This window comes from Melospiza melodia, chromosome 27 (genome assembly GCF_035770615.1).
Source record: "Melospiza melodia melodia isolate bMelMel2 chromosome 27, bMelMel2.pri, whole genome shotgun sequence".
NCBI lineage: Eukaryota > Metazoa > Chordata > Aves > Passeriformes > Passerellidae > Melospiza > Melospiza melodia.
In genome coordinates this window covers 7,624,508-7,641,470 of record NC_086220.1, presented here as the reverse complement: position 1 = coordinate 7,641,470, position 16,963 = coordinate 7,624,508, and the positions used below count along the sequence as shown (strand labels likewise).

At 45.7% G+C, this 16,963-nt stretch overlaps 1 protein-coding gene across 2 annotated transcripts; it reads left to right on the top strand.

Annotated features, from left to right (window-relative positions):
- Positions 1–1,004: 1,004 nt before the first annotated feature.
- Positions 1,005–16,603, top strand: LOC134429838 (protein argonaute-4). Of its 2 annotated transcripts, XM_063177218.1 has the most exons (18): positions 1,005–1,072; positions 3,599–3,764; positions 4,414–4,534; positions 5,504–5,685; positions 6,083–6,219; positions 6,299–6,433; positions 6,598–6,685; positions 7,128–7,275; positions 7,351–7,470; positions 7,682–7,810; positions 7,939–8,072; positions 8,544–8,728; positions 8,974–9,133; positions 10,103–10,418; positions 11,470–11,604; positions 12,367–12,468; positions 12,683–12,882; positions 12,974–16,603. In XM_063177218.1, exons 1-18 carry the CDS (start codon positions 1,054–1,056, stop codon positions 13,080–13,082), a joined length of 2,586 nt encoding a protein of 861 aa, XP_063033288.1. In that variant the 5' UTR covers positions 1,005–1,053; the 3' UTR covers positions 13,083–16,603. The 2 variants fall into 2 exon arrangements, with proteins under 2 accessions (XP_063033288.1, XP_063033287.1); XM_063177217.1 differs by lacking the exon at positions 1,005–1,072 and having other exon boundaries at positions 3,387–3,764.
- The last annotated feature ends 360 nt before the right edge of the window (positions 16,604–16,963 follow it).

Below are 16,963 nucleotides of genomic sequence, written 5' to 3'. Positions count from 1 at the left end.
CCAAGAGAATGGTGCCAGACTCTTTTCACCAAATCACAAAAATGTTGGGGTTGGAGGAGACCTCTGCAGATCATCCAGGCCAATGCACCTGCCAAGGCAGGGTCACCCAGAGCAGGTGACACAGGAATGCATGCAGGTGAGTTTGGAATTTCTCTGGACAGGGAGACTCCATAGCCACCCTCATCCAAGGAGAGTTCATCCTTGTGCTGAGGAAGTGTTTTAGTTTATGGCCATTGCTCCTCACCCTGTTGCTGGGCACCACTGAAAAGGATCATTTCGCTGGTGCGCAGGAGCAGGATGAGGAGCAATGGCCATAACCAAAACCACAGTGTTTCACCCTAACACGAGGAAGAACTTGGTTATGTTGAGGGTGGGCGAGCACTGAACAGGTGTCCAGGGAGGGCGTGGTGTCCCCATCCGGAGACATTCCAACCGCACCTGGCCGCGTCCCTGTCACCTGCTCGGGTGCGCCTGCCTTGGCAGGGGGTTGGGACTGGGCGATCTCCAGGGTCCCTTCGAACGCGGAATATTCCGGGATTCCGCGATTCACACCCGGCACCTGTTGCGGCTGCGGGGTCGCGCGGGCGGCGTGCGCGCTCCCGCGGGCGGTGGGGGGGCGGCGCGCGTGCGCGAGCCGGCGGCGCCGGGCAGCGCGGAGCGGCCTCTTCCTCCCTCCCTTCTCCTCCTCCTTTTCCTCCTCTTCCTCCTCCTCCTCCTCCTCATCCCCGTCCCGGGAGCGCGCTCGGGCGCGTGCTGGCGGCGGCGGGGGCGCGCGCGGGCTCGGCGGGGGCGCAGCGCGGGGATTGTTCGCGCCGCCGCTCGGGGAAGCGGAACGCGGGGAGCGCTCCCCGCCGCGCCCCCGCTGCCTCCTCCTCATCCTCCTCCTCGGCCGCCGCCGCCTCCCGCCCCGCCGCCCCCGTGTCCGCGCCGGACCCCCACCCCGCCGCCAATATTCCCGAGATCAAGCGCTACGCGGCGGCGGCGGGGCCGGCGGCGGGGCCCGGGGCGGGCGGCGGGGCCGGCGGCGAGAGCAGCGAGGCCGCCACCGCCGCCATGGAGGCGCTGGGACCCGGTGAGAGCGCGGGGGGGGCGCGGGGGCCGCGGCCTGTCGGGCCGTGACAGCGGGGGAAGGAGGCCGCGGGCCCGGCGGGGCTCCCCGGCACAGCGGGGCCCGCTCGGAGCCGCCGGCAGTGCCCGGTGCTCGGGAGCCGCTGCGGGTCGCAAACTTTGCGTGGGGGTTGCGGATGCCCGCACGGCCCCGCTGCTGCCGGGGCCACCGGGGGACGCGGCTCGACCTCGCCGGGGTGAACGGGACGGGGCTGGAGCGGGACAGCGACAGCGACAGCGAGGGGACGGGGACAGGGCTGTGGTGTCACAGCGATGCGCGCCCTGCAACCTGTGCAGTGCTAAGTTTTGTATTTGACATTGAGCTATTGCTGAGAGTTTAAGGTGATGCTGTCTGAAAATAGGGGTGTTTATTTCTTTAACAAACTTCGCTTAAATGCTGGTGGGTTTTTGCATGTGCTGCTTTCCTGCATGTGTCCTATTCCGTGATTATTCTCCCATCAAATGCCTGCGGGATGTATTTCTAGCCCTCAGTGGCCTGTACACCTGACCCATCAAGTTCCCATTCAAAGGATTGGTAAAAGCGAAGTGATGTTAATTTTGGTGCGATAGGAAACGTTTATTGACACAAAGGTGCAATTCCAGAAGAATCCAGAGTTTGAGGTAGTGAGGGCTGACTCAGAGCCTGCTGTAAGTGTGTGATGTATCCTGGCCTCCCTGAGTTCCAGCTGGAGAAGCAGATTCTCTTTCAGTTTTGAAAACTGCTTCCTGTCTGAAGCAATTCGGTTGAGGTGCTTAGTTCATAATGGCTGTGGGGTAAGAGAAATTAAAATATAACAGCACATAGAACCCTAGTCAGGCTGATCAGATGAAAATCCTGTGATGCCAGATCAGCCTGGCTTCAGATGGGAGAGCAGTTTGTAGCTGATTCTCTAGAATCCTTTGAGAAATAACTTTAGGAAGAAGGAGATGTTTTGTGGTCAAAACAGAGGGCAGCGTTGGTGTGCATGTTTGCAGAACTTGTCAGTACCAAGGGAGGAAAATAGGTAAATATAGTTGTCATTTAATCTCTTGCAGGAGGTCAGTGCCTGCACTTCCTTCAGACTAATTAGCATGGGATTAATGGATCATCTCTCGTATCCAAATAAGCACAGCAAACTTTGATTGCCCTCAATGATTCACGCTTGTCAAGACAGCTGTAGTTTTTTTAAACAACAGACTGTAACTTTTTTTAAACACTAACTGTACCCCACAACAGGTCTGACCATGAGTGAGCATGATCCTTGAGGGTGGTGTGGGGCCAGGAACGTGTCCTGTGGGGTGTCTGTCCCCAAGAGCCCCCAGCAGCTCTGCAGAGCTGTGGGCTTCAGAGCTTACATGCTCTGTGTTCCCTCTGCTTAAAAATATTCCAGGGCTGGTGTCCTTAGGGTGGTGATTTCATTTGTGATGCAGTAGCCAATGGATGGCTTTTAAATCCAGTGTGGAATCTCCTGGGATTTGGTCCTGGCTTTAGTTTATGGTTATGTTAAAGTTTATTGCTGCACCCTGAAGTGTACCCAAATAGGAGTCACCTACCTCTCCTTTCTCCTGGTACAAACTCTGAGATTTTGTCTTACATGGATGCTGTCAGGTTATAATGCTAAATTTGCCCTGAGTTTTATGATAGGTTTATTATTGCATTCTAGTGAGAGTGCTTGCCCTCTCCTTTGCTGCTCTACAACAGAGGGAAGACACTTTGATCACACTGAGCCTTGCTCAGATACAGACAAACCCATGAAAATATACCAATGTCATTTGCTTTATGTGCAGTGTCAGCTGAGGCTCTGATCGATTTAAGAAATAGTCAGTTTAATCTCGTTAACGTGGTAGCTCAGATCTTAGCAATTTGAGGAGGGTAACTAAAGGCTTCCCTAGTGACCAGCTTGCATGTGAGCAATGCTTCCAGGCCTCTCATAATTTCCTCCTTAGATCTGTTCCTGAAGCTCTTCTTTTGTCCCAATAAAATATCTCCATGTCTCTAGGAGTCCATACCTGTCTAATGCTTTCTCCCTTATCCTTCTACTTAGAGGAAAGCCTGAACCTTTCCTCACTCCTGTCTTTACATTGGAGTTTTAAATTGGATCATTGATGTCTGAACTTTAAGCCTGTAGTGAAAACAATGACAAAGTGTGGCTTTTGTGGCTGTTTGTTTTAGAGATGAAGGTGGGGATGTATTTCTCTTTGCATTAAATGAAAATACATAATATCTGTATGGTTGCATTCCCTCTCAGGAAGGGAATGCAGTTCTCTCTCTGAAGTTTTTAACCACTGTCATGAATAAATGCCACTAAAATTTTAAGAATTATTTATGGCACCTACCTCTACATGCTTTAGGGAACACATTTTTTACCTTGAAGTTCTGAGCAGTTGGAAGGCTGAGCCTCTTTGAACACCTCTGTTTGCAGCCTCAAAAAGCTTTCAGATTTCTTCCCGGCCAGTCAAATGGTGCATGGAGTGCCCATCACATCTCACACACATTTATTTGACTTTCCAGGGCCCCCAACCAGCCTTTTCCAGCCTCCCCGTCGCCCAGGCCTGGGCACTGTTGGCAAACCCATCCGGCTCCTGGCCAACCACTTCCAGGTTCAGATCCCCAAGATTGATGTTTATCACTATGATGTGGATATCAAACCAGAGAAACGCCCCCGAAGAGTCAACAGGTAGGAGTTAATAAAGGTTTATTGGTTTAAATTAAGTGTATATGCCTGATGTAAGGAAGCTGTGCATCCTAGGAATTCTCCAGCTGCTGAAGGCCTGGTTGTGTTTGTACTGTGGTCAGCAGTTGTTTTTCAGTGAACTGTAATATTCTTGCAATTGGCCTGTAATCTGGAAGGCTCTGGGAAATGTACTGAGCATTGACCTCCAGCTGGTTTTATTTTACAGTCTACAAGTCAATGTCCCTGGTAATTGTTCCACAGTATGTTACACAAACAAGTGTAGCAGCTGAGGGGAGGCATTTCAGCTTGTAGATTTTGGAGTCCACACATGGATCAATCCACAGAGTGCTCCCACCCACCCCAAGGCTCCTGTGTAAGAACATCTCCAGGATGTTTTGGAGAACATCTTCCTCTGCTTGTTTTGGCTGCAGCTCTGCTGACAGCACAGATACCTGTACAGACACTGTGTGTGCCATACTTGGATGTCTTAATCTGGAGGTGACATTCACAGCTTCTGGTGTGACCTAGGGGTGTTTTGTGCATTACTGTTTCTCATATCTTTCTCCTTTAAGAAAAAATGAAAAAAAAAAAGTAAATTGTGCAAGATTATTACTGAATTTTCTGTTCTTCCTCTTAATGAATCACTGCCTAGGGAGGTGGTGGACACGATGGTGAGGCACTTCAAGATGCAGATATTTGGGGATCGGCAGCCTGGCTATGATGGGAAGAGGAACATGTACACAGCACACCCCTTACCCATTGGCAGGGACAGAGTAAGTGTTGCTTTAACTTTTCCACAGGAAAACTGTTACAGTGTCATTTGAAAAGTGTTCTTTTATTGAGATAAACCCAAAATACTGTCACACCTGTTGGTGTAGTCTTGGAAATGACAGACAGGACCAGTCAGGGACTCAAGGAGCTCACTGGTGTTTTACTGCAGTTTGTGTCTTTGGGTTTCCAATTCCTGCTTCTTCAGCTACAGAATATCACGAGACATGAGAACTGCATTTTGCTCTTAGAGCTGCAAGGAGATTATTTTTCTTTCAGCCTAGTGGGAACTTCCCTTTTCCCTGTTCTGACCCTTGTTCTGTTGCTGAATGATAAAGTCATTGTAGCTGATGATGACTCTGGTTGGGTTTGGTTGTGCTGTGGAGATATGTCCTTGTTTTCCTGGAACACCCAGATATCAGCTGTTCCTGCCTTGCATGTGCACCCCAGCTCTAAACAAAACTTTCCCCCATCTACTGATCTCCCAAGGGATCTGGTCATTGTTGTGCCTTGGAGGATGTCCAGGATGAGTTCACAGTTACCCTCTGGGCTGTGGGGTGTGACAATCATCCCAAGTGCTCTGCCAGAACTCTGAGATTTGTGTCTCTCAATGAGTCTCCTTTATGACCAAAAGGTTTTCTTGCCTTCCCATTTGGTTCACAAAACATCTTGCTATTAATTGGCTGACTTAAAAAAATGACTCACTGTTCTCCAGAGCTTTGATGTCACCATACTAATCACTGCTGAAAATTTACATTTAAAGATACTTCAGTGCACTTTCTCAGATGAATAAATGACAAACTTTCAAAGTCCTGAGGGAGACAGTTGTAATATTTTAAGGTCATTACACAAACTAATAATCAAAAATACAGAATCAAAGGATGCCTAGGAGAAAACTGTACCGTTTCTGAGGGTTGTGTCTGTCTGCAATCCATAACAAAAGCTTGTGCTTAATTTTCTTGTGCCTGTGGCAGGTGGATATGGAGGTTACACTTCCAGGAGAGGGGAAGGACCAGACATTTAAGGTTTCCATTCAGTGGGTGTCAGTCGTCAGCCTTCAGATGCTGCTGGAAGCTCTGGCAGGGCACTTGAATGAAGTGCCTGAAGATTCTGTACAGGCACTGGATGTAATCACACGGCACCTTCCCTCCATGAGGTGGGTACTTGTGGGGCCTTCCTGACTGGGTATGTCTTCTATCCATCCTAACCTTTGTGTTTGTCATTCCTTGCTGCTGCTCTGCTGCCCATTGCACTCCTGTGGTAGAAGGGATGAGGGATACAGCCATGTAATTCAACACCTGCCTTACAAATTTGCACTAGAATAGGGAAATGTGATCTGAACTAGACTTGTGTCTGCTGGTCATGTTTCTAACAGGAATTTGCTGTAGCCTTTCCAGCTGCCCTTTCAGAAAAGTCTTTGTGTTCTTGCCATAAGTCAGCTCTGACAGTTAAAACATGCTGTAATAATAACATGTTTTAAACACTATAGGTGTGAATTTAAAAAGTATATCAGGAATAAATGATCAGAGTATTAATTTTCTTATTTTTTCCAGGTACACCCCTGTGGGTCGCTCCTTTTTCTCCCCTCCTGAAGGTTATTACCACCCCCTGGGAGGGGGCAGGGAGGTCTGGTTTGGCTTCCACCAGTCTGTCCGTCCTGCCATGTGGAACATGATGCTCAACATCGATGGTGTGTAGGAGATTCTGTCTCACTCATGGAACAGAGTTCTTTGTGCTTCCCAGTTCATTGTCCTGTCTTTTTATTTTAGTGTCAGCGACTGCTTTCTACCGTGCCCAGCCTATCATTGAGTTCATGTGTGAGGTCTTGGACATCCAGAACATCAGTGAACAAAGCAAACCTCTGACAGACTCCCAGCGTGTCAAGTTTACCAAAGAAATCAGAGGTAAAAGCTTGTCCTAAAGCTGCTGCAAGAAAATACTGAAACCTGCTCATAATATGTTGTAATGAAAATTTGCACTGCACATGGAGAACTGGCTGTTCCTTTTTGCCTTCATCCTCTTCAAAGGTGATTCCTGTCCCTGAATTTATTTTCTGTTGGGTTTTCAGGTCTAAAAGTAGAGGTGACCCACTGTGGCCAGATGAAGAGGAAATACCGAGTTTGCAACGTTACCCGGCGACCAGCCAGCCACCAGACGTATGTTTCAAGCACTGCCTGACAGTTCTTAAAATCTTCAACCTATTCAATATATCTGGATTATATTTGATGTATTTTTTATGCAGGAATAGTTGATTCTGGGGGTGAAGCAGCTGTGTGGCTTTACAGGAATGTTTAGTCTTAGTGGAGTTGAGGAATAGTGTGGGTTTTGACTACTTTTTTCTTTACTTTTTTTTGACTACTATTTCTTTCAACCCAGGAAAACTGAGCTATATCCTGGCTTTTAAATACAGTTATCAAAAGCTCCTCTTTTTAAAATAGCTAAGATACAAGAAATTCAGTATATATTCTAAAATCTTTTCATAAAGAAGAGATCCAGTAAGTAAGGAAAATAGAGATTTGCTAAAGGTAGTCTGGAATAGGTTTTTCATACCTTTAAAAAAATCTGATAAAGTTTAACCAGAACAAATGTCATTTCTAGGTTCCCTCTGCAGCTGGAGAATGGGCAGGCCATGGAGTGCACAGTAGCTCAGTATTTTAAGCAGAAGTACAGTCTGCAGCTGAAATACCCTCACCTGCCCTGTCTCCAAGTGGGACAGGAGCAGAAACACACATACCTGCCACTGGAGGTAAGGATCTGAGTCCTGCACTGTGGGCTGTCCTCTGTTAAACAGTGTCACAGCACCTGTCCCCTCCCTGTGCAGGTGTGTAACATCGTGGCAGGCCAGAGGTGCATCAAGAAGCTCACAGACAATCAGACCTCGACCATGATAAAAGCAACAGCCAGGTCTGCCCCAGACAGGCAGGAGGAGATCAGCAGACTGGTGAGTGTTTTTCCAGCTGCACACTCTGTGTTTGTCACTTCTCGTGGCTTTTCCAGAGCATTGGAGCAGGTGACATTGAGCAGCATGACAAAGAGAGAAGTTAAAAAATCTGTTTTGGTTAAAACAAATCCTTCTAGACAGAAAGGCTGTTGATGACAAGGAGTCACCTGAAGCTTTAGTGTGGTGACATCAGTACTTGTCTTGTCCCCAGGTGAAGAGTAACAGTATGGTTGGTGGGCCTGATCCCTATCTGAAGGAGTTTGGAATTGTTGTCCATAACGAAATGACAGAGCTGACAGGCAGAGTTCTGCCAGCCCCAATGCTGCAGTATGGAGGCAGGGTGAGTTTCCATGTCTTGTAAAACTCCTTATCCTGAGGTTATTGAAATTCATGAGGTGTTTTGTCTGATGAGCTACAGTCAAAATGGAGCAGCACTTGATTTGTAATTTGCCTTTGGTTTTTCCCTAGAACAAGACTGTGGCCACACCAAACCAGGGCGTGTGGGACATGAGAGGGAAACAGTTCTATGCTGGCATTGAGATTAAAGTCTGGGCTGTTGCCTGTTTTGCTCCTCAAAAACAATGCAGGGAAGACTTGCTGAAGTAAGTATTTTCCTATTTATTTAGGATTCTATTTCAAGGTGTATTTTTCTCATGTTTCTGAAAGGTGATGTGTAGTAAAAATTTGTTTTCCCCTGCCCTTCAAATTACTCTACAGAATCCTAAAGAAAGAGGTTCTGTGAACCACTGATTGGTAAAAGTCATGGTTGCAATAATGCTCAGATAAATTAGGTGGATAAGTGAAAATTTACCAGAGCATCAGTATTAATTTGGGAGTCTGCCTGAGGATGTTTATCTCAAATGTCTGTTTCTGTAAGGCTTGTAAAACTACAGTGGCTGATGACCTTCCTCAGAGAGGATTAGAATCATATTAGTGAGCTCCTGCTGGGAATAGAATTGCTAAAAAACAGTTACTGTAGTGCTGTGAAACAGCAGAACCAGTGTAGATCTGGCTGATAAAACTGATGAGTGAGCCATGGTGAGAAGGCCAGAACAAATCCACTTCTATTTCAGGAGTTTCACAGACCAGCTGCGCAAGATCTCCAAGGACGCCGGGATGCCCATCCAGGGCCAGCCCTGCTTCTGCAAGTACGCCCAGGGTGCAGACAGCGTGGAGCCCATGTTCAAACACTTAAAGCTGACTTATGTGGGCCTGCAGCTCATTGTGGTGATTCTGCCTGGGAAGACACCTGTGTATGGTATGGAGAAGGGGTTCTAGAGTGATCAGGAGTTGTACTGCAAGTGGGTGGCAGGGAGGAGGCAGAGGAGGAGATGGGTTCTCTTTAAAAAGATTGGAGTTGGTTTGTCAGGCCTGGTTGGAGAAGTTGTGTATTACCAAAGAGCAAACTGAACATTTGTCAGTGAAGTTTCAAGGATCTGAATTAGAGTAACGTTTGAAAAAAATAAGAGCAAGCAGGAACCACTGCCTTGTTTTCTGTCACAGCTGAAGTCAAGCGGGTTGGAGATACTCTTCTAGGCATGGCCACACAGTGTGTTCAGGTAAAGAATGTGGTCAAAACCTCTCCACAAACACTGTCCAACCTCTGTCTGAAGATCAATGCCAAGCTTGGAGGAATCAACAATGTGCTGGTACCTCATCAAAGGTGAGATTCAATCAAAAGCTCTTTGTAATGTCTGCATTGTCAAGGAAAGTGGTGTTGTTTTTTTGTGTTTGCTAAAATGATACTTTTCAAAATAAAACATAGTTTAGAAATTCCCACAGTCTCGAGTGGACAGTGGAGGATATGTGTGCATTTGGAGTGTTCCCAGTAAGCCCTGAGCCAAAGGGGAGTCAGAGCCATCCAGCACTCAGAGCCACCAAACTCACCAAGGTTTTTTCCTGTCTCTTTCCTGCCTTTGGACTCACTCAGTGTTCCTTTTCCTCTTGCCGCCTCCAATAGCATCCTGTGTTTACGTCCAGATTGAAAGAGAAGGAGTGAGGAGGAGTGACTTGGAATCAATGCTTGTAACTTGGTCTGCCTTTGATCCTGTCCTTGTCACTTTCTGTTCTTTCTGGACTGTAAGTGCCGAAGCTAGAGAATTTTGCCCTTAAAGACTCTCACAGGTTTTACTTCTGTTCAGTGCTTTGGATGCACCTTCCTCAGCTTTAATGTTTTTTTGTTCCTGGCCCTCTTTCTTTTTACTGTTGTTATTTATTGTTGTGAGTTGATAAGAGGCCACCTCTCCTTTCAAGTCAGGGTGAGGAAGTTGGAGGATGGAGAAGAGAAGGTTGTGTGAAAACAACCTTCACAACAACAAGTATCCGAAGGGACCAACAAGGAGGCCAGAGAGGGACTGTAGTAATGGCTTCAAACTGAAAGAGAGTACATCTAGATTAGAGATTAGGAAGGAATTGTTCCCTGTGAGGGTGGTGAGGCCCTGGCACAGGTTGCCCAGAGAAGCTGTGGCTGCCCCATCCCTGGAGGTATTCAAAGCCAGGTTGGACAGGGCTTGGAGCCACCAAGGTTAGGGTGGAGTGGGTGGAACTGGCTGTGCTTTAAGGCCTTTTCCAATCCAAACCCTTCTGGAATTCATTGATTCTAACTAAAAATAAACCCACTCTTACCAAACAGGCCCTCGGTGTTCCAGCAGCCAGTGATCTTTCTGGGAGCAGACGTGACTCACCCCCCGGCCGGGGACGGCAAGAAGCCGTCGATCGCGGCCGTGGTGGGCAGCATGGACGGGCACCCCAGCCGCTACTGCGCCACGGTGCGCGTGCAGACCTCGCGCCAGGAGACCTCCCAGGAGCTGCTCTACAGCCAGGAGGTGATCCAGGACCTCACCAACATGGTCCGGGAGCTGCTCATCCAGTTCTACAAATCCACTCGCTTCAAGCCCACCAGGATCATTTACTACAGAGGGGGAGTGTCGGAAGGACAGATGAAACAGGTATTGCCTGATAAGTTTTTCTTGCTTATAAAAAGGGATTGATGTGTAGTTATGTGGATTATAAGGGATTGGCTGTTGAAAAAATATATTTACTTATGTGGATTATATTTGTTATTGGAAACATTATGTTAAAAGTTAAAAACAGTTCACTTAATTATTAAAAATTAAGTGAATTGTCCTGGGCAAGCACAATTTACCAGTCTGCTCGTGTCCCTTACCATGCAGCATTTGTATTTATGTAGGTTATATTTGTTATTGGAAAAATTAAGAAAAAAACCACTTAATTATTAAAAATTAAGTGAATTGTCCTGGGCAAGCACAATTTACCAGTCTGCTCGTGTCCCTTACCATGCAGCACTTGTATTTATGTAGAATGTGGCATTTGTATTTATGTAGATTATATTTGTTATTGGAAACATTATGTTAAAAATTAAAAAAAAAAAACACTTATAATTATTAGAAATTAAGTGACTTGTCCTGGGCAAGCACAATTTACCAGTCTGCTCGTGTCTCTTACCATGCAGCATTTGTATTTATGTAGGTTATATTTGTTATTGGAAACATTATGTTAAAAATTAAAAACAGTTCACTTAATTATTAAAAATTTAGTGAATTGTCCTGGGCAAGCACAATTTACCAGTCTGCTCATGTCCCTTACCATGCAGCATTTGTATTTATGTAGAATGTGGCATTTGTATTTATGTAGATTATATTTGTTATTGGAAAAATTATGTTAAAATTAAAAAAAAACCCCACTTATAATTATTAAAAATTAAGTGAATTGTCCTGGGCAAGCACAATTTACCAGTCTGATCCTGTCCCTTACCATGCAGCATTTGTATTTATGTAGATTATATTTGTTACTGGAAAAATTAGGTTAAATTTTTTTTTTTAATTCACCTAATTATTAAAAATTACGTGAATTGTCCTGGGCAAGCACAATTTACCAGTCTGATCATGTCCTTATCATGCAGTATTTGTACACAGGTTAAAAAAAATCCTCAAATACCTACTGAATTCATCACACAGTAGTTAAATCTTCTGCTTGTAGGTAGCTTGGCCAGAGCTGATCGCCATCAGGAAGGCCTGCATTAGTTTGGAGGAAGATTATAGACCTGGAATAACCTACATTGTTGTGCAGAAGAGGCATCACACCAGGCTGTTCTGTGCTGACAAAACTGAAAGGGCAAGTACTGACTCCATGAGGGGTAGGTGGTGGCACAGGGAAGGGGGATTGTTTGATTCAGTGGGGTGGGATCTATCTTGCCCACTAAAGCTGTAAAGCAGCAGTAGTACTGAGTGGTAGCAGGCTTTCTCTACCAAAATAACCAGTTCCTCCTTTTTTCATTGCTCTGCATCAGATGGAACAGCTTGTTCCCTCTTTTGGAATAGGTGTGCTCAGTATCCCAGTATTTGTGTACCTGGAGATGTATCCTGGTTTTTATAGTCCAGGATTCCTGATGATGAGCTGACCTGGCTGTTCACTCTGTTCCCTGTTCTGTCTCCAGGTGCATCTAAGATGTGCCTGTGGTACAAATCCACAGGCCAGCTGAGGAACCTTCTTTAGGGAAGAACTTGATCTGAGGTTGGCTTAAAAACCCAGATCTCCAGGGTGTGAGAGCAAACAAGGGTATGAAATAAATTTATCTCAGGAACCTGCATTTTCAGATCCTGAATTACTTGTGTAGGCTTTATCCCACTCTGCAGTTTTAATGGTGCTGGCAAGGGTTTTATTTTCCTCTGATGACACACCAGCTGAATTTGGCGAAGTTTCTAAAAATGAATTCACAGAGAACATTTTCATTCCTCCTGTGTAAACGACCTTAATATATTTTCACCTTTCTGAGCAGTAAATTCTCCAGCAGCTTTCAATAGAGCCTATCTTTGAAAGCATTTTGGGGTCACTTCCAAAAAAGCCCATGGACTAATAATACACCTTTTTCACTAGGTGGGTAAAAGTGGCAACGTACCAGCAGGCACTACTGTGGACAGCACCATCACACATCCTTCTGAATTTGACTTTTACCTCTGTAGCCATGCAGGAATTCAGGTAATGTCAGCTCTGCTGCACTCAGGCTGTGTGACTCAATCCTTGTAGTTGTCCCCATGGGAAAAATCACTTCTGTTTGTTGCTTGGCAGACTCAGAGTGTGTCGGTGCCTGCTTGGCACTGACTCCTCAGTGCCTGCTGGAAGGTGCAGCCTGCAGGTACCACCTCTGTCCTTGCTGTTGCTCTCCAGCTGACTGCTCACCTGTTCTCTGCAGGGAACCAGCCGGCCCTCCCACTACCAGGTGTTGTGGGATGACAATTGTTTCACAGCAGACGAGCTGCAGCTGCTGACGTACCAGCTGTGCCACACCTACGTGCGCTGCACCCGCTCCGTCTCCATCCCCGCGCCCGCCTACTACGCCCGGCTGGTGGCATTTCGGGCCAGGTACCATCTTGTGGACAAGGATCACGACAGGTAAGGAATGGCCTCATCATCCTGGTGAGCAGGTAGTGAAGCTGGGCTGTGCTGCTTGTCCCAGTTGTTGATGGTGTGTGTCTGCTCACAGCGCTGAGGGCAGCCACGTGTCGGGGCAGAGCAACGGCCGCGATCCGCAGGCGCTGGCCAAGGCCGTGCAGATCCACCACGACACCCAGCACACCATGTATTTCGCTTGAGAGCACCTGGGAAGATGAGGCAAAACAACTACCCATGCAGTCCTGAAGTGTTTGGAAGCCTCCTGCTCTATCCAGGGCCGGGGGATTTTGGACTGCCCACTACCAGCAGCTCCGGACAGTCGCACTGAATTTGTTCTTCACTGCAACGTCTGATGCACCAACACAATTGAGCCATTTGTTTCATTGTTTTCTGTACTAGAAATCCATAGACTTGTCTTTTCTGATGCATTGGACTGAATTTTTACCTCAAAAGCGCAAAGGCCGATCATCCTGAAATTTTTCAAGGACTTGGCACGAAAGGTTTCTATCAAATCTTTTGCTAGCTGTGGTTTTTTTCAGTTCTCCTCATCCCATGAGCTGACGGTGACTGCTGCTCTGTCTCCGTGCCCTGCTTCGTGAGTATGATGTGATGGCAAAATGTTTTATCCAGCTCGCTGTAATCCTTCTGTCGTGTGGGGCCATAGATTTTTTTATGGAGATTTTAGACTTCACTACTGTAAATGCCTTTTAACAAACATAACTTTCACAGGTATTGCAGTTTTTTGTCAGTTTTACTAATTATCTTTTTAATCTCTGCAGACTTGGGCTGCAAAGCAATTGCACTATACTGCGAGTTAATAGGTGGTTCTTGTTCTGTGAATGTGTAATATAACCAATAGTGATGCCTGTCAGTAGATTTTAATGATAATGGTTATAAATAATACTGCCATGGTATCGTAACAAGTACTGAACCATCATTTCCCCCCTCTAAAAATGATAAAACAAAAAAAAAAAATTTAGCTTTTAGGTATTTTGCAAACTTTTACAAAAGTGCCCACTTTATGCTGCTGTGTGGTTTGATAAATCTAAGTGATTTTAAAACTTTTTTCTCATAGAAGGTTTAACTTTGGCAATAAATCTTTGTTTTTTAAGCCCCCCCAAACAGTGTAATTTTCTAGCTGAGGATTGTGCATGAGTTTAACCAACATTCTCGTGTCGTTTTCTGAACACACAATTTGGCAGTTTCTGAAACAAATTAGAAAAGACACATTTCCATGCTTTTTTTAAGAATTATTTTTAACTGTTTTATATTCACTGTTGGTGTCCTGTCTACAACATTTTTTATAAGCTTGGAAACTGGGTGTTCCGTGTAGGAAAGGCCAACGTGTGCAGTTGAAATGTATTGTGTGACAGGCAACCTGAGGACTTGTACCAGCATTTTGAACTGTTTTTTTTTTCCTGGGAATCTGGGTTGCCCACACAATTGCATTTACAGCATGTTGAACCCCTGTGAGTCTCAAATGCTGATTCTGTCCCAGCCTAGAAATTAGGGTTTTTAATCTGCTTGGCTTTTTTCAGCTGCAACCTGTAATCTAGAACAGGGACCTGGTTTCCCTGGTATTCCTGTAATCCATGAACGTAGTAATTTAAGACTAGATTCCTTACTGTATACCTGAGTTAGTGCAGATTAAAGCTTATTCCTAAACTGAGGAGGAGTTTGAGGAGCCCAAGGATTGCACTGTGGTCTCTGATACTTGTGTGGGGTTTGCTGCTAAGTTGTCTGCTGTCCCAAAGCTTAGGAACCAGCCCCCTCCAAATTTCAGCAATAGGAAATGCTGTTTCCTTCAGTCTTTAAGCTTGTAAATAAATGAAAGTTTACATTTCTAAATGCTGTTGTTTTCAGTTGTACCAGAGTACACTGAACATCTTCAAACAGTTTTACAACCTCCTTGCCAGTAGTACGTCTCATAAATTAAGTTTAACCTCTTTTCATTTCTGTTGAAAACGGGACTGAAGTGAACCCTGCTCCTGGCACGTGCCAGGACAGGTTTAGATTGAAAAAACAAAAAAGATTCTTTTACGTTTTTTAACTTTTTTTTTAAAGAATACCTCACTTGTGTAACAAAATCAGGACATGTGGGTGGGAGACTGACCGCTGCTTTTCTCAGTACTCGTTCAGGGAGAAGACACAAAAACCCTTTTTAGAGTGAACTCTGACTGACCCAACACACACGGAGAACTTTGGCACCTTGAAAAGCACCTGAGCACCTGTTGGAGGTGGTAGGATCCAAGATCCCTGATTTGAGTTTGTGCACTAGGAATGGGGCTGGTTTAACAAGGGTGCATAAAAAAATGAACTTTTATCACCAATTTAGTTTGTCCAGTGCCAAGCATTCCTGGTTGAGACTGAGGGAAGGGAGAGCCTCTCCTTGGTTTGCCTGTGACTGGATATTTAACCTCAGACCAGGTGGAGCATCAGCCCCTGGTGAGCCCTGGGCCAGCACCCGAGTGGGGCTGGTGTGAGCCCACCCCGGGCCCAGGGCTGGAGTTTTGGGGGGAAAGCACTGAAGTTCAGGATCCAAGTTGCAGCAGTGCTGCCCTAGGCAGGTCTGAGCCCAAGTCTGGAGGACTTGAGGACCTGAGTGAGCCCTGTGGGCCTGAGTGACTCGTTCTGCATGTGTCAATCAATGGGAAGATGTGCATTCTGTAGCTGTAGTTTTAGGGTGTTTTGATTTTTGATTTTTGTTTTTTGGTTTTTTTTATAAATAAAGCCTGTTGGCCACTGTTTAGCTCTGTGGTGTGAAAGATTTTAAATGTAGCAAAGTTCAAGGAGTTGGGGAAGGGGGTGGTTGATATATATATATTAAAAAATATAAAAAAACTGGGGGGAGGGGGCAGAAATCCTGTTTTCACCCATTTCTGCTTGCTTTGTCCCTGCTGAGCTCTGAACAAGCTCTGGCAATCCCTAGTTAGCCTGTCTCCAGCAGTCTGGCTCTTGTGTTGCTGGCAGCTCCATCCAAAGGGAGGTGCAGGGGCTGCCCTGTGCCCACCCTGGCTGGGCCCTGGGGATGGGGCAGGGCCCTGGCTCAGAGCTGGCACTGACAGCCCCGACCCCTTTGTGGATGTGCTGTAGGAGTTTTCTTGCTCAATAGCGAGGGAGTGACTCTGCTTTCATTTTCGGAAGGCAGGGCCAGAGGGCATTGGATCCATCCTGATCCTGATCCACAGCAAGGCTCTTTCCCTGTGCACTGGAGGAAAGATCTTGCACTAAATATCACAGATTTTCTTAGACCTTGCTATTGACATTTTCATATTTCTATGTCTAGAGGCTGCAACTTCAATGTAAAATGTTTGCATTTGTTCAGTTTGACTTCTGATGTAATTTTTTGGTTTCTATATTGTTAGACTTGTAATGTTTCAAATGGTATTTTATTAACTTTGGACTGGATGTATGTCTCTAGCAATACGAGGTACTTTCTAAACTGTCCTGGGACTCACAGCCCTGTGTCAAGATAAGATGCTGGTCGTGTACAATTGCATTGTATTTTTTTTTTTTTAGCCTGCAGGGATATTTTGTGTTCATGTGTCCAAAAATAATAATAATAATAAAAAAAAAATTGGCATTCTCGTGCCAAATGTTCTGTTTTTCCTTATTGCTGTCCAATAAATGCAATGTACAGAGTGAGCAACCAATACTGTTGCCTGTAAACAAATGTCTTAAACTATTTAACTTTTAATTAAAACTTGTACACAACGTGTCACCTGTGGAACTCATTACCACAATATATCTATATCTGATGCATTAAGAGTTAGCAAGTTAAAGAAATACCTATGGGTGACATGTCCCAGGATCCTACAGGAAGCTGAAATTGCAAACCCCATGGATGTGGTTCAGAATGGGTCTGTTTTTATAAAGTTTATAGAGGAAATTTGGTGTTCATTGACTGTACCTGCATGGAGAGGGGATTCTATATCAGAGAGATGCAGTGAATAAATACAAGAGCTGTTGGCTGCTTCATCTTCTCTATGTGAGGTGAGGGTTTGTGTCCTCAGCCAGCTGCACTGCACTATAAATACTGCAGGAAGGACAGGAAAAGCTTTTGGAGGAGGCCAGAGCGTGG